The following is a 21,770-nucleotide window of genomic DNA, read 5'->3' as shown; positions in this document are numbered from 1 at the left end:
GGGGAGCCGGGGGGAGCCGGGCTTTCCGTAGGTTCGTTCTGTCACCCGTTTGGGGACAAAGTTTGGGAATAAAGGGAGGGTTTCCCCGCCTAATCCCGGACGGGACGGAGAGCTGCGAAAGGAAAATGCGACCGTCTGCTCCGTGGGGTCCCGTTCCCCGCCTCCCGCACCTCCAGCTGGGCTCCGTCCTGTGATGCTTTCGGGGGACCGGGCAGGGGCTTGCGGCAGGGCGCCCGGGTGCTTTGGGCTATAGCCGTGAGAAATGAGTCTCCACGGTCTCTCTGCAGACTGGCCGTGGTTCCAACCAGAGGAGTCTGGTGCTTCAGGTCCTGAAGGATGCGAATAACTTAGTGCCCGCCTGGGCACTGCTGTCTCCTGGAGAAACAGCCTGAGGAGCCAACCTGTCGTACGTCGTGTTACTTTACACCAAGTTCGCAAGACTCTTCTGCAGCCTCCCTTCCTGCAAGGAGTGTCAAAATAGCACCTTTCCTTTCTGTTACAAGCTGATACCAATTGCTCATATAAAAATGACAGCCTGAAAGAGGGAGGGCACTGTAGAATAAGTAGCCATACGGTGACATTTAATGTAATGGTTGTTGGTAGGGGGTACCTAATCTGGGCTTCTTGCTGTAGTGCATAGGTGACGAATCTGACCAGGTTCTCTCTTCTTGCAGGGCAGAGTGAGCCCTGCGGAGACGCGCTAGAGGGACCACCCTTCATTTTGCATCTTGGTGAGTGGACTATGGTGGCAGGAAGATGTTGGCTCGGAAGAGTATCATCCCTGAAGAGTATGTGTTGGCACGGATCGCTGCCGAGAACCTGCGCAAGCCACGCATCCGAGACCGGCCACGCAAAGCCCGCTTCATCGCCAAGAACGGGGCATGCAACCTGGCACACAAGAACATCCGCGAGCAGGGGCGATTCCTGCAAGACATTTTCACCACCTTGGTGGACCTGAAGTGGCGTCACACGCTGGTCATCTTTACTATGTCCTTCCTCTGCAGCTGGCTGCTCTTCGCCATGATGTGGTGGCTGGTGGCTTTTGCCCACGGCGACATGGACCCAAGCACAGAAAGCCCTACGAACAGCACAAAGTGGACACCATGCGTGACATGTGTCAGGTAAAGTACGGTCTGTGGGATGAAGAAGGTGGGGGAACAAAGCTGCTTGCTGTCCTGCCAATGCCTAAAATGCAGCTTTTAGTTTACGTGAACTGTTGTGTTTAGTTGAGACAGTTGAAAAGTGTGGTGTTTTCCTCTAGATTACGTAAATTCAGCAAGCCTTCTGGGCTTGGAAAATACTGTACTGTAGATTTCTTTGATTCCTTACAGGATCTGAAAGAGAGGGAGACCTGCTGCTTTTCATGTGTCTCCACACTCTGTGGGTAACATTCCTTGCCTGTCGAGCTAAGAGCCTGCTACAAGAGTGGGTATGTGTTATATGTATTGTAACGTTGTCTACGGCAGCGGGAGCATCCCCAGCGTGATGTGAGCCACTCGCTGTATCGGCAAAAGGTGGTAACCCCAAAAGCAGTGTCTGAGTGGTACCAGCCGTGGGTGGTGTCAGGCAGGGCTAGCGAGCAGAGTGCCACTTAGGGCAAAATTGGATGTCTTTCAAGATGGCTCTCATGAGACAGGTAAATATGAGGTGCTTCAAAATACCTTGATAAAGCCATAGACCCGCAGTTGGACAGGAACAGTTTCCACAGTGTGCATGATGTGTCAGACAGTGAAAGCTTAAGGGACTACTAAATTAAATGTCACATGTTAAAGTATTTTACTCTCCATCCCCAAAGCCATGACAATTTTCAGAGCACTGATAAACTGACACATATATACATGGAATAGAACAGTGTTTGTTAATTGGAGCTGGGGTAAGTAATAAGATTGCTTTGTCATCTCATCAGTAAAATCTCTTTTTATAGCACTAGGGTTTTAAGCAGAAAAATCCTGATTCGGTAGTGCCAGACTGCCCCAGATCAGCTGCCTTTACACATTGCAGTGTGGTGAGGGACTGGGGGGGGGGCTGCAGTGTCTGCTGAGACATTGGAGTATCTGCTTCCCTTTCTCCTTTCTCCTGCACATAGTTTTGAGGCACCTCACCAAGTTTGAAGTGACATTATATTTGGCTCATGATGGAGCAAAGATTTCATTCTCCCTTTGTTTTGACATTTTTTTCCTAAACGAATATTTTTGGAGCTAACCTTCATTACGTTGGAGAGTTGGAGTGTGGGGGGGTTGCTGCCTTTTTTCTTTCCCAATAACTAGCCACAAGCAGTTGCCTCTGAAATGAGACATCATGACCCAGCTTGCGCCTGCTGGGGTGTCACCCCTGGTGTTTCTGGGATTTGTGGGATTTGTCTAACCCAAATTAGTGGGTAACTACACCCTACCAGCTCTTCAGGGTCAGCTGGGGGGACATCCCTCTGCTTAGCTGGCAGCCCCCTTGGCTTGGCCCACCCCATGGGGCTCCCCACAGGGCTCCTGGGCCATCCCGCAGAGCCTGAGCTGGCTGCTGAGGGCTTCATGCCACTGGGACGAGGTAGACCCACGGCTGCATCTCTGCCCCTCACTCCCTCCCCATAGCCCCGGCTGCGGCAACCCCACACCGATGGCTCTTCCAAGATGATAGCTAACCTCCACTGCAAGGACAGCCTGGAAGGGTGTGAAAAAACAGAGCAAATGAATCGGTATAACTTTCTGGTTTAGCCCGTGACAAAGAACACACATGGCTCCCTTGTGCAAGTACCTGGGGTGGTTCAGCCAACAGCTGCTCAAGTGTCCATGTCCAAGCCGTGGAAAGTCTTTTCCCTTCATAGTGAAATACTTCATCTTGTTAAATCTGGCTACCGCTTTGGAGAAAGTGGTGAAATAGCAATATGATTGCTGACATTTTTAAGAATGGTGAGTTGTTGGATATAAAATGTATTTAATATTGCAGTGATATGTATGCCAAAATAATGGCAACTATTTTTTAACCCAGTTTCCTGAGATTTAGGCCCATAGATATTTCAGGAGAGCTTTCTTGGGTAGGTGCCATTACAGATTTACAGGAAACCTGGTTTTGGAAATTTTAACCAGTGCCTAGAACTTGCACAGCACTTCAGTTTTTCAAAGCACTGCAGAAATTTCTAAGTTTCATAGCTCTTTGCCACAGAAACCAAACGTTACCCAAAGAGGAAAACTGTTACAAGCTCTAAGGGGAAAGACCTGGGAGCAGTGTGATTTGGAGTTTCTGGCTCCCTCTTCACATGGTCAAAATGCTGTATAAACTTGCTGCTTCGGTTACTTCCACTGTAAAAAAGAGGATTCTCTTTTCTTTTTTTTTTTTTTGTTTGTTTGTTTTTAAAGAAGCGGTATATTTACTGTTAAGGGAAATCAGAATATTTACTCCACAGAGCTTTAAGCTGAATTAAGCTGAATTAAGTTTAAACCAGAAGCTTCATTCTGCATGTAACTAAATATTCATGAACATAATAAATCATTCCATGGATTCTATTAATAAACTCCTTCATCCCTGTTTTCTTCATAGTGAAATGCGAAAATAAACCCCTCAATACAAGGGAATCTGCCAAAGATTAAAAAAATACAAAAGGGAAAAAAAATAAGACAAAGTTCTTTCGAAGATATCTCTGCAAAGACTGGCTGGTTTTCTGAAAGAAATTTTTTAATTCTACAGGAAATTATCCCTGATATTGCCTATGCTATTTTAATGTCTCCTTATGACCTCAAGTTCACTGAAAATATGGTTAGGGAAAAAAAAGGAAAAATTATTTAAAAGCTGATTAATTGAAAAGCAAACCAAACTCAATGAATGGTTTAGAACCATCTTCATGGGCAGGACATATTTTCCATAGGTAAGCCATGTTGAGCATGGCAATGCTTCAAATGTTGGTGGATTGCACTGTTTTAGAAGGGTGACTATGATATTAGTTCAAATGAGACCCAATGTGCTGCAAGCCTACTGGCTAAACCTCAAGGTACTGATTTTGAGACTTTGGTGAAGGATGTATCTGGTTATAAAAGGAAATTAAAGACCCTCATATATACAGGGGATATGACATTCTGGACTACTATAAATAATGTATTTTGGAAAGTTTGTGGACAGCATTCTCTGATGTCCAACTCTACAGCATATTAGGGATGCTTAACTTAACCCACACTTCTACAACCCAATTCTGTGTTGAAATTTTCCAGCTAGTCTTGCCACAGCAGTGAGCTAAACCCACACCCTGGGTCACAGCGTTGTCCTCCTGCCAGGATGTGCAGAGGGGACTGTGGAGACCACTGACCTCTCTCTGCAGCCTGATCCTGCGAGCTCAGTCACAAGGCGAGCAAGAGTTTGGGAAGTGTCATAAATCTGGGAGTGTACCCTTTCCCTCCAGGAAATCCTGCTAAAGGGGGTCACAACTCAGGTAGTATGAGTGGAATGCTGCAATTTTCCCCATTTCCTTTCCCTGCACAGGCTGGTGGAAGAATCTTGGTGTGACAGCCAATTGCTCACTGTTCCCAAAACCAACACTCTCCACCAAGAGCTTCATGGGATGGAGAAGGTGGAAAGCCCAGGTTTTACAGCACCATCAACTAATGCAGTGGGCAGCGTGTGTTCCTGAACAGAGGATCTAGTGAGCTTCTCAGGGTCACCTAGTGTTACAGATGGTCTTTTAGGAGCTCAGGCTCTGAGGTCTTCCCTGTCACCATCAGATACTGCACTGATCATACAAAAACAGAGTCACCGAGCATGCAGTGCTTTTGCTGGTGTTAACAAAAGGCTTAAGTGTCCCAGGACTGTACAAATAGATCTTTAAGTTTGTTTCTAGAAAGTATGTGTTAATAGCTTCTCGGTTTGTATTCGATGTACTCAAAGTTAACTTTGTGCAATCTTCTTCTCCAGGTCTTTCACCTCCGCTTTCCTCTTCTCCATTGAAGTTCAGGTGACCATTGGTTTTGGGGGGAGGATGATGACAGAGGAATGTCCCTTGGCCATCACAGTCTTGATCCTGCAGAACATTGTGGGTTTGATTATCAACGCGGTCATGCTAGGCTGCATATTCATGAAAACTGCACAAGCACACAGGCGGGCTGAGACCTTGATTTTCAGCCGGCAGGCAGTCATTGCAGTTCGAAATGGCAAACTTTGCTTCATGTTTCGAGTGGGAGACCTGAGGAAGAGCATGATCATTAGCGCCTCAGTGAGAATCCAGGTTGTGAGGAAGACTACAACCCCTGAAGGAGAAGTCATACCCATTCACCAAGTAGATATCCCTGTGGATAACCCCATTGAAAGCAACAATATTTTCCTCGTGGCTCCCTTAATCATTTGTCATGTCATAGACAAGCGGAGTCCTCTTTACGATATCTCTGCTGCTGACCTGGTGCTTCAGGACCTGGAGCTCATCGTGATACTAGAAGGAGTCGTAGAAACAACTGGCATCACGACACAAGCGAGAACCTCCTACATAGCAGAGGAGATCCTGTGGGGTCACCGCTTTGTGCCCATCGTCACCGAAGAGGAAGGCGTGTATGCAGTCGACTACTCCAAGTTTGGCAACACTGTCAAAGTGGCGGCACCACGTTGCAGTGCTCGAGAACTTGACGAAAAGCCATCCATTCTCATCCAGACCCTGCAGAAGAGTGAGCTGTCCCACCAAAACTCCCTGCGGAAACGCAACTCCATGAGGAGAAACAACTCCATTCGGAGGAGCAACTCCATGCGGAGAACCAATCCTTCCCTCATTGTGCCCAAAGTGCAGTTTATCACGCCCGAGGGGAGCCAGAGTGCATCAGAAACGTGATACACAGCTTTGTGCGAGGTCGGTGGGCTTCGGAAGGAGGAGGTACCCATGGTGTTTGGTTTAAATTTTCTTTTACTTAAGAAAATAGAACACAATGCAGAAAAGAACCGTGAAAGAACTATTTATTCTATTACTTACTGAAAGCACCACCTAATGGCATTAGGAAACACTTAAACACTTAGTGTATGAATTAATAAAAAATGGCATGTACACTAAAGAAAACACAGATCACTCATGTAATATAATATGTATTTATACTTGTTTTAATAGCATGCTAATCTTTTTAATTGTGTTTTTCCTATCAAGGGTCTCTTTCTTATCTTCTTCTGCTGGCTGTCACAAAACGTGGGGTTTTTTCCTATGTAAGTGGGTTACCCACCTGCAGGCAGAAGTGAGTGCTCTTTCAAAACTGCTGCATACAACAGCTCTCACAGATTCTGTGTGGGATATTTGGATATCGATCTTTTTGGGGTGAATTCTATGTTCTCTTGAAAGGAGTAGCTACATTCCTCAATGATTTCACTGGAGAAGAGCCAGTATTTTACCTTCAGTTTTCCAGACCTTTTCTTTCCGTCAGTTTATGGCAAAAGTGTTTTGAGACCAAATTCAGGTCAGCTGAAGTGACCTGACCATCTCACAGGAGAACTGGTGCGGCTCCAGGCAGCACCGGCAGAAAAAACAGCAAAACAGGCTCTTACAGAGCACTGTTCTTCTCAGGGTGAGATATTCCACTGCAGGACAGCGTGCGTCTGTAATGTAGCTGTAGCCCAAGCTGAGAAACTCAAGGCCTCCAAGCTGCCACCAGAGCATCCCTTTCACTGAAATTATTCAAGTTGAAAAAAGCACGTGCCTCTTTAACATCCTCTTCATACCGGTGGAAGACCAAATCCTGTTTTGTTTTCTCTTATACACTTTCATACATTGAAGGCAGTAAGTGCACTTCCTTCACTTACAGTGTTTTTCGTAGGATTAAGTCTGTTTGCTTCAGCAGAAGGTTAATTTTTGCCAGTGGGAATTCATGAATGAGAATGAGAGGGAATCATGCCAATAATATTAAAGATAGTATTTTCAAAACTATCTGAATAATTTTCAGGGGGACTTGGGTGCTTCTGCTGAATTACTATTTTTCAGCAGTGTCTAACCTGTCTTTTTATATAGTACGGCATTGAGAATTAGTGGTAAGCAGCTTTTCTCTTCAACTTAGAATGCACATTTGCTATCTAGAACCTTCCCAAAAATGTCATCACAAGTTTTTCTACAAGAATAAATAAATGGATGACAATTAATTGTATCACATTTGGTAAGCTAAATTGAAGCATACTTTTTTCCTCTGTGAATAAAAGGTAGAATTATGAACAAATTCCTGTTCAAATTTCTTACAAAAGTTGTCTTATTATGTCTGTGGTTCAAGTGAAGTACTATCCTTGTACTGACTCTCTGAGCCACTCAACCACTTTAATACTTCTGTGATTTTAAATATTTGATTATTCCTATCAGGTAAAATAGTCAAAAGCAATGCTGGATTCTCATTCTCTTTGGAAGTCAGTTCATCAGCACTTGTGTGGGCGGTTTGCAGGCTTCGTGTGGTGTTGGGTGTGGCACGGAGGGGCATTGCTTTGTAGTGTAGGCTCCCTACATTTGGAGCAGGTGCTCTCCAGCACATAAACACTGACAAAATACTTCATCTGAAGCAGTAGCGGAAACTGAAGTTTCTGCTAAAAGCATTCATTCCCTGGCCTGCCCATTAATGTTCTGAGAGGATGGATGGTGAACATCTGGAGATATTAATCTGTCCATTGTGTGTCCAAATAATGAACATCTGCAGCTTCCAAGAAGAGTCAGAGCGAAGCATATACAATTTGTCTCTGGCCTCCATTTCCACGGCTGTGAATTTCTTTGAGGCTGTCTGTTTGATATATGGTTAAGTTAGATGCTGTACAAAAACAAATTTTCTACAAAATAAAAAAGTGACAATAATGATTTCTTCCGTCTCTGATTTTTCCCTATTTCTTTCCCTTTTTTCCTTTGTATTCTCCTTTCATTCTTCTGTACTCAGTCCTTCTTCTATCCCAGCCTTTTCCACAGTCCTTTTGAGTATTAGTTTTATATTATCTCAATACTCTTTCAGTATTTCAGTTGAGGTTTTTTTTACCCACAACCATTTTCTCATTTTCTCCGTAAGTACATTCCTCCTTCCAATGTTTATTTCTCCTTCTTCCCCCTCTCTCCTTTACACCTAATGTACTCTCTTTCCTGTGAGACTATTACAGGGATATTGGTATTTTGAGGTAACGCTAAGACACTTCAGTCATATGCAAGGATGCTGAAGAGATACACAAGGCAGACCTTTGTGTCATGAATGTCATGTTCATATATGCTGTGCTCCTGCTCCTTGCAGAAAAATCTCTTAGTGCAAAGCCCCTTTCTTGAGCAAGTTTTGCGGTCCTGGAAGAGACCAGCAGCAGCAGAAGTCAGTGTAAGCCACCTGGCTGTCCATGGAGAGCGGTGGGGAGGATTTGGGGCTGGGAGTTGCGTTCCTTGCTGAAGGACAGGTTTCAGACCCAGCTTTGCAGCATCGTGCCTGCTGAGAGGGGATGAGCTGGCAGCACCACGATTCAATATGTTTAATTATTTATTCTTCCTAGCAACTTTATCAGATGAAAGGGGGTTTATTTTAAATTTGAAGTTTTCTGTGTTTGAAGTACACTGCCAAGTTAAGAATGACAGTTGAGATTTCTCTGGAACACTGCTGACAGTTCATGCTGGCATTTAACCCTCCATCTCTCTCATTGATAATAATTTAGAAAATTAGAAGCAATAATGTATAAGCATCGTTTGACTGCAGTCCCTTCACACTTACTTGCATCCCTACCATTCCCATTTCCCTGTAACATGGTGTAACTGGAACTGTGTTATTCAATATCGCTTATTCCGTGCATTTAATATGTTTTTGCTCTTTGAACAGCCTACCAGGCAGATGTCGCTGGGGAGCAAAACCATTTCCTAAAAGTAGAAAAGTGATTATAAAGTCCTTCAGGACAGGCATAATATCAGGGACTGCACTTTATTTTTTTTTCTAGCCTTAACTTAAAGAACTTTTCTATTTTAAACAGAAAAATGGCAGTGAGACCCTTTGTCCTCTCTTTGGATACCCTGAAGATTCAGAGTTACTGTGGTGGGGCCATAGAGAGCAAACAAACACAGACAGAACTTACAGGGGATATAAAGCTTAATGCTCCAGCATCGAAGCCAGCCTCTGAGTAATAGGATTTGGAGGAAACTTTCCCTGTTGGCAGGTTATTCTGTAGCTGTCACCTTCAGGATTTCTTGCGCTCTCTTTTGAAACATCTGGTGTGAGCCAGGGACAAAGGCAGGACCCTGGCACGGGTGCACCTTGAGCAGGGCGGGTGGATCAGCTCTCTGCAGGAGGCCTGGCAGACCACAAATACAAGGGCTCTTCCTTCCATCCCGCCCAGAGCAATGCCATCAAACCTTGCAGCGAATCCAGCCACTGGAGACCTCCAGCTGCAGCCAAGCCTTGCCAGGATGTGCAACATACGGTCATTGAGTACTGGCTAGAGCCCAAAAAGTCTGGCTCCAGAGAGGAGCCCTCAGTGCCCATAGCATGGAGAGGAGTGCTGCCAAAAAAGACAGAGCTCAATGCTCTGGTTTGGGGCTGCCTGCTGGAGGGGGTAACCTGGCTGAGCGGGCCTGCCGGGGTGGTCTGTGCCACAGGCAAGGCAGTGGGGTTGCCTTTCAAGCCGGGGCTGGGCCAGCGCTGCTGAAGATACACGCAGGATAGGCACCTAAGCATTAAAAGCTAATGGAAGAGGGATCATGACTCAATGAGCAATAACTGGGTGTATTTTGGGTTCCCTGGGGCACCCTGGCTGGCCTCGACAGCTGCTCTGATGGCCACTGGTCTCCTGTCAGGGCCATGACACTCCTGCCTGCTCAAAGCACCCCTCTTGTGCACCCTCCAGTGCACCCAGGTGCATCCTGCTCTGTGTACCAAACCCCCTCTAAAGCCTGCAAAAAACCACGCTTTGAACCTCCCCATAACACTTGGCATCACTGTGGCATTGTACAATGATCCCCCTCCTGAGCATTGCTTCATGGGCACGTCTTGCACCACAGCGGTTTGCCCTTGTGAATACAACATCTTGGCTCCATCCACAGAAGGGTTAACCCAAGCTTTCTGGGATACTCAAGACATCTTACAGCAAGAGAGCCAGAAATATATTCAGATTGAGTTAATACGTCCTGTATGCAATAGGCCTTTACCCTAATGCAATGTCTTACTGTAATCCATCGGGTCATTTCAGAGGCACAGGACTTGACCTACCTCACAGCCATCTTGAATGTATTTCACAAAAGCATGCACCTTTATCTGTATTGCATAAATAAAAGGGAAGGAATCATGCTTTTGCCTTTCGATCTGCACCATTCTTGCTGACTGAAAAAACATGGCTAATTCTGCATATCTTTTCTTCCTTCACAAACTAGAGATTGAGGACATTTTGTGAAACCAGTTTTCAAGCTGTCCAGTGATTATTATTAGCAAATGCTTGTTGCTGCAAGCTGAAAAAGTAGTTAGTCCAAGACCAAAAAGGAAATTTGACTGGAGAAAAAAACATTGGATATTATATGATGAAAGGAACAAAGTTTTCATTATTTTTGACAAATTATATTCTCTGTGGAGCCTGATATTTTCAAAACACTGGTGGGGGTTTGGAAGGCACCATCAAGCAATAAATCATGTCCTGCTAGACTCTGATTTTGTGTTGTGCTACTATTAGCAACAGGGTTTTGTAGCCCCAGCACAGCATCCTACAAGTGTGCGTCAGCCTAGTCTCCGGATGTTTGCAGTCACCGAACAGGATGCTGGGGATTCACGGTGAGCTGGGTGGTGGCTGATTCCAGGAGCTGTGGTCACCAGACTCTATGAGGAGTGGTGCTGGGGCTTGTGGATATGGGGTGGGGCTGGAGGCAGCAAGGACCAAGGTGTCAGTGTCCTGGGTTGGATGACTTGTGCCCAGGAGCAGACCGGAAAGTGGTGTGGCTCCCCAGGTGCTTTCCACAGTGTCCTTCACAGGAAGGTATCATTCTTCATGTCAAGCTGATGGGGGACACTCTGTGTGTGGGGGGGACACACTGCTGTGTGTGACAGATGGCAGTGAAATACAAAATGATGGAGTAAATTAACACTTCTCTAAACCTGATTTCTTGGTCTGGGTTGCTTGCATAACCAGGTGAGACTTAACTTTTTCTCCCCCAAATGCTTATGTTAAAATATGTTTTCCATATATGTGTGTTTACATCACATCCAGACTAATCTAAGCTCATAGGCAAGAATTTCTAATATGCCTAGCATATTAATAATGCGTCTTGGACCTATCTCTCTGAATTATGTTTCCTACTTCCCCTTAAGAATTCTTTGAACTTGAAAAAAAAAAAGATTTCTCATGTGATAACTGGGCAGTAAAAATAAAATATGTTCCCACATTCCCTTGTTGGACAGTGTAGAGAAATTTAGCCCGCAGAGAAAAGATCAGTGTTGTCCAAGAGAAACAGCCACTGAGATTGAGGAACTCACAGTCAGGACACATCACCAAGGGGCTTGGATTAAAAGAAATATTTTAAAATACTAAGTATTCAGTAGGTTTCTGGCTGAGGACTCTCCTTTCAGACCACTGATGAGCTATCAGTTGACAGTGAAGGGAATATGCTAGGACACCAAGACATACTACAATGTAAGAAAAACGCATGGGTTCAAGGAAAACATTGTCCATACTTCAGTTATTGCTACCAATAGTTTTAACATTTAGGTTGTTAAAAATTCAGAGGCAAAAAAAAAAAGTGACGGATTCTCTCTTCACCTTTAACAAAGGTTTAACACTTTCTTTTTTTTCTACTGTAAAAAAGAGTGGATCCAACTGAAGACATTACTTCTACCCACAAATATCCTGTAATTTTCTGGAGGATACATGTTAGTCTCAACACACTTTTCTGGGCTCGGTGCAGGAGTAGCTGTGCACAATGTCATGCCCTGTGTTGCTCAGGAGGTCAGACGAGATGATCTAATGGTCCCTTCTGCACTCTAGATTTATGAATAGGAAGGGTTAATGAGTTTTGGTCAAAAGAAAGGCTTCCTCTGATTCAAAAGTCTTAAATTAAGCTCCCACTGAGGAAACAAACAAACATGGGGGGGGGGGGGAACCAGGGTTAAGCATCCCCAAATTGTTGATTTATTTTGACAAATGCATTTCAGTGCTAATTAAGATCCTTCAAACAGTACTGACAAATGTCCCTGGGGATAATTTGTAAAAATTAGGGTATCTTATCGTTAGAGGAGTTTACTTTGCTTCCTACTGTTGTTAAATTTTGGCTCAGTAGCAACGATGAGAAAGCTGCGCTCCTCAGGCACTACTTTTGTAACCACAATAGCCACGAAAATTAATTGTGTCCATCCATGGCCCAACCTCGTTATCCTTCAGGATATATTTTTTGATGTTAGGTCTTTAATTCTGGGTGATCCGGGTTGATCTGTCAAAAAGGTGTTGCTTCTGCTGACCGTCATGGTTTTCAGATTCAATGAAGCCCAGGACATAAAGCAAAACTGAAGGGCTGCAACACCCAGTAAAAGAAACCCTGCTGAGTTTGAGCGAGAGCAAATGATAATTGTTAGCTCCTTAGGTGGCCAGCTTTGCATCTCACAGCATTTCAAAAATATATCAAATAATAAAAGATGTTCTATGCTCATCCTTAACTAGTGTTTTAAATTATGTTATAAACAGATACTATTTCTGGCCTATCATATTAAATTGCATGTGATGTGTTATTTTTTCCATATACAAAATCTCACCATATTCTCTAAATATTTTGTGTTTAAGAGAGTAACAAGATTTCTGAAACGAAGCTGTCCTCATAGTCAGCCCCTTTGTACTGTCTGTGCATCAATATGAAAAATGGAATACAAGTCTGAATGTGCTTCTTGAAATATTTAATTGAACCTAATTTTAAAGACACAAATATCCTTCAGTTTATATTGGTATAAAGTATGTCATTATCAGTCATGGTTTTTTTTCCTTCAGGGACAATAATGTGTTCAAATGTCAATTTAGATGTTTTTGTTAAAGATAATAAGTAACAGGCAACGAGCAAAGAGTAAGTTTGCATTTTGATCAACTGCACGAATACAACAAAATTACTTATGATATTGCATCATGTTTCTGTGAAGGACTGTAGTAAACTATGTGACTGAGGCCAAGTTTTTCAGTGTGTCCTTTTTCAGGAATTAAAAAAAAAAGCCTTTCACAATCCAATTTATTATGGTACGTCTTGAGGAACGATTCCAAGAAAACATATAGTTGGACATGACTACATTTACTACTGAGGTCCAGCTCAGTACTATACTTCAGTTTGTGCTCAATTTTGAAGGACAACTATCCCATCACTGAATGTGTAAGACTGTGTTCAATATTAAAACTATGTTTATATTTTACTTGAAAAACAAAGTTGCACCAGTTTCACTGAGGCCAGACAATCCCTGCAAAAGCATTAATGTTGAGTAAGAGGCTGCCATGCTTTCCTTAGGGGCATGGGCGTGATAACATAGACCATACTGCACGTTATGTATCTACACCCTTGCTGTCTGTAGGCCAGGGTTAACTCGCACAGGACTTCAAGTTAACACTTGAGTGCTTTGTTCAGTCACAGCCTAAGTTATAAATGCCAGGATGACAGAGAAAACCTACATATGTCACCCATAAGACATTTACAGAATTAAACCAGGAGTAGTCAAATGACCGTGTAAGGCCACAAAGTAGCTGCCACCAGTGGAGCCACATGACCCTTACTTGTGCCTCTTCTGTCAGTGTAGGCTCCAGGCAAAATGGGACATCTGGGGTTTTTTTTTCCTTGCTTCAGTCCTAACAGATGTTTCACCCCTGTTTAATTAAACCTGGAAATAGTGCAACCCAAGTCATACACAAACCTCTGAAACATTTCATCACAATAGTTTAAAACCTCTCATGTTTATAAGTAATGGAAAATTCTATGTTTAAAATGCAAAGGGCTATGCTGTATATTGCTTTCAGGGGGAGCTGGAGAAGGTCCAGGGCTAATGTACTTCAGCCATATCAATTACTAGAGTAAAGACAAAAAAACAGAGAAATGAGAAGTTAAGATGACTAAAAATAAAGATTTCCTGACCATGTGCTGAATTATCAGTGGAACAGTCTTCAAAGCAGAGGTGGCAGAAACTTTACTGATGGAGATGTTTAAAGTGAGACCATACACAGACATGTACAAGCATAATAATTTAGCATGGAAACATGTAGACTAAGTCAACCGTATCTCATTTCAAATGTCAACATCTGAACACCCTCTCACTGAGAGGCTGCTAGTGATGTCCACAAAATAGAAAGATCATCTTAAGTAGGTAGCCACACCTTGCACAGAGCTTGCAATTCACTGCAAATCACACAGCTAGCAACTAATGATAGCTCCTTATGTCTTTCCAACATAATACATCTGTGCATATTAATATATTCTTTCTTATTCCACTTCAACCACAGGACTATTAATCCATCGGTACATTCCTTAAACTTAAATTCTCCTTGTGTACATTATCAAATCAAAGGAAAAAAAGCTTTTTTAACTTCATATTTATAAAAATATGTATATATATACTTCTAAATTTATATAAAGAAGTACATGTTTGCACTGCCAGATTTGATGGTGAGGATTCTCCAGGTTATTATTACTTTAGTTTTCCAGCCAAAAGATTCCGTTTAAAGTCTCTGGCCACACACACACACAAATTATATATAGATATGTCATGAATCCTCATGTCTCAGAGACCCCCTCATGTGCTCTAGAGCGGAAAAGACCATCACGGTGATGGACTTCTCTCCCATTCAGGGCCTCGGCTAACTGTATTGACCTTTGAGCAAATCTACCAGCTCCATCTGTTCTGGCAGACATTAAGGAAGGTCCGACACAGCAGAAGATGCATTTTTTGTTTGGGAGAACAGGCTGTGAAAGGGGAATTTTCATCCTTATTAGGGCAACCTAGCAGTGATTAATGTGACATGAAGTCACAGGAGAAGCACTGGTTTTGAGACTGACTTTTGTTTGTAACTCTTTGCAATGTGTTGGTTTAGATTTCTGTCAAGTGTCTCAGAGAGTTTCACATGACCACTTTCTTCTTTGAAGTTCTCAACTTGGCTTATATATATATATGCAGTGATGGAGAAATGCTGGTACACACCAGTGTGCCGTCTAGAGAGAAAATGGGGCAGGATGGTTACAAAATGAAACTTATTTTTCTTCCCCCATTAAGATTTCCAGGGTACTTCAGAAATGTCATTTGGAGTGTTACACAGGAGAAATCAACTGTAATGGAAAAATATGTGCATGTACAAATGTGCCTCTGCAAATACACATGCAAAAATTGTTCATGTTTTGTTCCTGAATTTTTTTGTGAAAAAGGAAGAGTTGTTTTAGTAGAAACAGATTTCTGACCTCCCTTTGAAAAACTTGCTCATAGTAATTTGGCACAAGAAATCATCAAGAAGCTGTGGCAGTTCAACTCAGTCAAATTGCCATACAGGTGAACCCATCTGCCTAATGGCATCAGTCATGGCATGCACACGAAAGAGGGTACAAATGTACCTTCCAAGGGGTGAAATATTTATTAGCAAAGGCACGCCAGGCTTACCAAATGGTTTCATTCAGAGATCTGAATTTTTAAAGGCTAACGCTTACTCTCTGTACCCACTCATGGTCCCAGGAGCTCCACAAGCACTCACAGCCAAGATGATGCCGTATGAGGAGCGGCACACACCACGCAGGACATGCGCTTTCAGTCATGAAAAGCAGTAGCGACCACACAGCTACGTGCCTCCCCGTTCACATCAAGCAAGGACTCACTTCCAGCTGGGTCGCATGCCATGACCATGTGAACTTCACAGCAGCAGTGATGCTCAGCCCCGGATCTTCTTGCTCTCAAAAGCACATGTGCCTAATGTCTCCCTGGGGAAGGCTTGGTTGGAGCTGCCAGAGCACAGTTCAAAGAACTGTGAACGACAAACCAGACTCCTGATTTCCTTCCATGGCTTTTCCTTTTCCTCTTCCTAAGCAATTGATTATTGCACGTAAGGGTCTTGCACACACTCTGAACCTGAACAGTCCCTTGTGCCCACTGACTGAACATTAATGACCTGGATTCTCTGTAATAAATAGTAGATAGTGAATGCTGAAACAGTTCCTACGGTGTCAGCTGTGGCACTATGTCGAATCAGCTCATTAAAGTGTTGCTGGGCAAAAGAAAGAGAAAAACCAAGAATGGTAGGACAAGTCATCTTCAGCACACATGAAGTATTGTAAAGAGACAATGACAGGGCAAGAAGGAGTGCAGGGTTACCGGAGACCAAACTACTGCAGCAGACTTGAAGGAACACATCATCCAAGGAGGAGAAGACAGCTCCTCCACGAAACCAAGTTAATGTTGGAATGCACTGAAGAAGTCAAGAGATGTCTGGCTTTTAAGGAAAGTAGAAGTGAATGTCAGTTCTTCACAGTTTTAAGAATATTTCTCACTAAGTGTACTATTCTTTTTGGTAAAGTAAATGTGATTTTGGTTTATTTCAGATCAAAGACTTCTGAAAGGGAGATCTGCAAGTACGGGATTCCAGTTGCTGTGCTGGATAGGACATGATAAGACATAGGTATCTAATAAAGTGCGAAGTATAGAGTATTGTCTGCTAATATGAATAAATGTGAACATCATTAAAACACTGAAGATGCTGTTACCCACTGAGATAGACAGAAACACCTAAGCACCTCTGAAATCCTAAACAGCTCAGCAATCGCTATCACTTGCTTTAAGTCCACTCCAAATTAAGAGGATTCTCAAGGAAGCCTCTAAAGTTAAATATATGCTTAAGAGTCCAGAGTCCAGGCAGGAAGACCACTCAAAGTGAAAAGTGGCAGGATCTCCAGAGCATAAATCCTCTAGCAGGGGAGTTTTCCTAATCCTGAAGCAGCCCTTCCCAGGCAGCGTGGGTGTGTGCCTTACAGCCCCAGGGGGTTATTTAACCCTAAACTTACATACAAACACAAGCATCTTTGTTTAGACATTTCCATGCAACCTCTAGTGGAGAAGAAAACAGCAGTAAGGTTCTAGCTGCCTTTTCCATATGGCAGCAGTGTACTTTTGTTTCATAGGTTTCTGGTAAAAAAAGGAAGATTATGTAGCAACAGGACCTCAATTAATAATGAAACAAAATACATCAGTCATCAAGTAAGCAAACAAGATTTGGTTTTCCCTATTTTATATCTCATGGTTTAGTGCTATTTTTGAAAGAATTGTCTTCTTTTTGGCGGAGACAGAACTACAGACTCTGCAGGGTATACTGCTGCTGTTTGAAATGACAGATGTGAAAACTGTGCAATGAAAATAAATTTAGGTGCATTGTTTTGATCACCTATGTGTATTTATTAGATCTGTCCTTCCTGTGGGTCTGCAAAGTGCCTTCCAAATGCTGTGATTGCAAGCAGCTCATATCAGAAAACAGTATCAGGTAGAAAGCAGATGTTCAGGTTAGCTAAAATTTATGATTAGTTCTGACATAATCTGAATATAATCTAAATCTTTCTAATCCTAACTCCTAACTGGCACAATGTGGTCTTCTGTGGAGGACTTAAGGTTTTCCAGATGCAACTCCAACATCTTTTACAAGCATTATTCGCACTATGCTGTTATTTCCAGAAGATAGAACAAATACATGTTTTCATTTTATAAACAAGGCAGAGTTTGTTTCTAGTTCAGCAATGTAGTAAGTACATCGTAGTTAGAGCAGGCAGAAATCATCACTGACCCCTTATGCCATGGATGCTGCCCTGCTTTGCACACGTCTGTTGGCTCTGGCCCCCAAATTCCCTATGGGAAAATGTATGAAAGCAGGGATGGACAATGGCCCAGTACTGAACTGGGATTTCCGAGCTCGCCGCTACCTGCCACCAAAATGTAGCCAAAGTAGCCCAGCCCAGCTCAGACTTACTGAGAAAAGCACTGGGAGGACAAACTCCTGTATATCCATTTTCATAAGCCAGTTTAGCCTTAAGCATAAACGAAAGAGCCTTACAATTACATAATTACATGTACTACTTGTAGTCAGGGAAAGAAAAATTTCTTCTCTCATCTGAACAAAGGCCCAGTAATCACTTAAGAAACAAAATGTCAAGCAAGAAGCATCTCCAGGATACTGAGCATTCCCAAAGGAAGTGAGAGACACATTTCTTCTCAGGAGATTTTCCCACCGGCAGAATGCAAGGCCATCACATAGTTTACATAACAAAAGATTGAACAGATTGTTTTGTTTTATTTTGTATCTAGTTCTTAAACCTGAAATTAAATATCCAGAAACCGTATTTTGCATTATTTTCCTGGTGATAGGACTTTCTCTTTGCCATTTAAAACAGAAGAGCCAGGATTGCAATGCAAAATCTCATCAGTACTCAAACCAGACCACAATGCACACATCCCCTTCTAACAACATTGTTATATTATATGAAAGGAATTGGAAAACATGATGATGTTGTAATAACTTAATTTGCAGGGACTGGTTTACTACTGAATACTCCCCTAGAACATGTCCCAGAGTACAGGAAAGGGAGGTTCTGTCTAGTTCTTGATGCATCAGCAAAAATTGGATTTTTCACAAAAATGGAGAAACACCTAGACACCCAAAATAAATGCCCTATTTTTATATAACCTTTCTTTACTGAGTGCTAAACCCCAACATACTAAGAAGGAGGATAATTCTTTGTTTTCTCTGTATAATAAAATGAAGTCCTGGAAAACAGCTTTTCTTTCCTCAGTCTAGCCCTAAGTTTCAGTTACCTCCACATACGCATGTACACCCTCTCTTTTCCTCTGACTATTGTGAGCCCTGTCCTCTCCCGCTTCTTGTCCCCGTGTGGGCAGCTCAGTGTCAGCATGGGGCTCCTGGTCTGGAGCTGCAGCCTGGCTCAGTTCACCCTTCTTCTCCAGGCTACGTGACATGGTGCCACATGGTGACCCAGCACTGGCAGTCTTCTCTGGTCATCAGTCTGGCAAAAAAAAATCAGAGATGTTATTGAATTCCAAGAAATATTAAAAAAAAAACCCCACTATTGAAAAGCCATAGGCTGTGAGGAGACAGGGGAGGTAAGGTTTAAATTCCATGGTTTATCTCTTTCACTGTTCAGGTTTCCAGGATCACGGGGTTTGGGGTTTATTTCTCTCTGGGATAGGATTGTCTGATCACTCCCAGAATGCTATTCATTCTTAAATATTTGTGGCCTGAAATTTGACTGAATATGGTAGACTTTTTTTTTTTTTTATGGTAGACCTAGATTTTAATGTTGTGGTAAGACACTACTGTGAAACTTTTCATACTTCTGTTTCTATCTGAAATCAAGGAATCACAAAAGCTGAGACAGAGATACTTTACATTTGTCTTTCTCTTAATGGCATCTTTCATTGGATTCATGCCAAATCTTGTTGGAAATATGCTTGTCACACCATCTGAAACAGTCAAACTATTCCTGATAAACTATAAGATAGGATGAAATTGTAGCCATAGGATTCAACTCTTATCAGTGATCAAGCCTGGAGGCTGTTTATCAGACTGGCTTTACAAGAAACCAAACCATAAAAATCTATAGACATTCATTCCTCTCCACACACTACAAAGCTTTGGGAGAGTGGAAAATTAGAATACACATTCTTTACTCTGTGTGTATATAGCTGCAAAAACTCATGCATATACATCGGTAAAGGAACTATTTAAGCAGTGAAGATTAACAGATATGCTACATTAGTCCTGTATGTTGATCTTCTAAAAACTGCAATGGATTTCTTCTGAAAGCCTTTAAAAGATGGATCCTGACTTCTGCTGCACCACTGCCTGGATGGAAGAGGATGCAGAACACATCAAGACTCATGTAAGAAATACAATATATTCTCTCTGATAGAACAGTATTAAGAAATAATCCACTGAGACAGTATGTCATTCTTCAGTGATAAGGAACTGTTAGATCATGCTTCATTCAGAAGAGAAGGCATATTGCAGCCTATTTCTTGTTGCACTCATCAGTAAGGAGAGCCAATCATTCACCAGATATTTGTGCAATCCATTCTCTGAATTTCCCAGCAAATGTTTTATTCCATAACTTAGCAACATCCTACATCAATGGTCATTTCTTTTACTGAAAGGCATGGGATAGCATTCAAACGAAATGCAATTGCCTTCCTCATGCTTTTGTTCCTATTTTGGCCGAGGCAAACAGAGTTGGTCAGGGACAAATAGAGATATTCAATAAACACACCCATCATATTGTTTGATGAAGAGAAAAATGGTGGATGGACGAACAAACTTCCCTGACTATTAAGGGTAGCTGGGAGCATTGCATTCTTCAGTATCACTGGCCTATCACCTTGGGGAGTTCATTTCCACATAAATCAAACATTAACCAGACAGGGTAAAACTGTTCTCACTGTTACAAAGGAGGCAGCTGGCCAGCTCAAAAGGACTAAATCTCTATTCCTCTGGGACATATGGAAATGGTCATTACAAGACAATATTTATTTATAAACACACTTGGCCCCGTCAATTGGGCTTGAATATATAGAGGAATGGAGCTTATTAGTAAGATAAAGCTTTCCCATGACCTATAGAGGACACTGCATAGAGACCACAGATGTTCTGTATTAGAAAAACTGGAAAATTTATGTCAATGGCCATGAAAAGCTCCATTTGAAAATAAGTAAATAAATAAATAAGGAGGTCACCAGCAAAGACAAGGTTAAGGACACTGGAAAATGGATCTTCCAGGATATTTAACCTTTATTTAGTTAATTAAGTGGAACAGATCCTGGCCTCGACTGCATGTGTCTCTCTTGAGCAACTCTGCTGAAGTTACCAGAATTATTCTGGATTTGCACTAGTGCAGAGCTGGCCAGACAGCAGCCTCTGTGGCGGCCAGGCTGTCATGCAGGTGAACACAGACACGCACAGAGGTTTGCTTTGGCAATGGGATTCACACAAGTAGTGCCACGAAAGGGCCAGGGAAGAACTGTACTTCTGAAGTACACGCCACTTTCTGATGCAGGTATGGAAAAATCTCTGCCCCCATCAGATAAACTTGTAAGGACTCAGCTGTATAACTTAAATCATGGAGTTTCTTAACACAGAATTTGTAGCCTATCTTAAGATGGAAAGCTAGAAAAAGTACACAAACATATCATGAGACCTGATTCAATTTTTATTTAGCAGGGCCTAGTTCTTCAGAGCGTGCAAGTTAGCCTGTCTAAGCCCATGGATCATCTCTGCTTACACCAGCCCTGAATCTGGCCCTGACCAAATGCAAACTGTATCATGTCCTCGCTGACCTGAAGCCTTGAATCCAAGGTTTTTGTGTATCTATGCAGACTGTGCTCATGAAAGTCAGTGAACACGGGTTGATGTTGTTTACACAGCTGCAGGCTCACTGTACACCTGTGGTCTGACTCGCAGCCTCCTCCTTCACCTCAGCTGCCGCTTCCTCCTGCATGACAAGGAGCAATCAGACCAGCATCTCCTCACCTGTCTGTACGGCAAGGGACTTTTCTGTCACATACTAGCTCCTTGGGCAGTCTCGGTCACCCCGTCTGCCAGAGGGTGCTAGCTAGTTACCTTCCAGTAAAGCCTTCTGAGAGACATACAGCATGGACTACTGTTTTTTCCAACTATCAAAATGGCTGCCTCATGTTCAGGTGTGGCAGGCCACTCACTGATGCAGCAAGAACTAGAAAAAAAATCCCTGTTTTTTCTAGCTAGGACTGAAAGAAGCCCCATTAATTCGCAGGAACAGGAGAGAGGCCACAGAACACTTGGGATGGTGAGACATATTCCCATTTTTGCAATGAAAATGCTACAGCTGTCTG

The 21,770-nt window shown here is 42.7% G+C and overlaps 1 protein-coding gene across 1 annotated transcript; it reads left to right on the top strand.

The window, feature by feature from the left end:
• Positions 1-674: 674 nt before the first annotated feature.
• Positions 675-6,021, top strand: KCNJ8 (potassium inwardly-rectifying channel, subfamily J, member 8). Its single transcript, XM_009707884.1, has 2 exons — positions 675-1,121; positions 4,894-6,021. The coding sequence occupies exons 1-2, from the start codon at positions 757-759 to the stop codon at positions 5,792-5,794; spliced, it is 1,266 nt and encodes a 421-aa protein (XP_009706186.1). The 5' UTR covers positions 675-756; the 3' UTR covers positions 5,795-6,021.
• The last annotated feature ends 15,749 nt before the right edge of the window (positions 6,022-21,770 follow it).

The sequence above is a fragment of the Cariama cristata genome, unplaced genomic scaffold (assembly GCF_000690535.1).
Source record: "Cariama cristata isolate BGI_N322 unplaced genomic scaffold, ASM69053v1 scaffold31780, whole genome shotgun sequence".
Lineage (NCBI taxonomy): Eukaryota > Metazoa > Chordata > Aves > Cariamiformes > Cariamidae > Cariama > Cariama cristata.
This window is presented reverse-complemented; position numbering and strand designations above follow the sequence as displayed.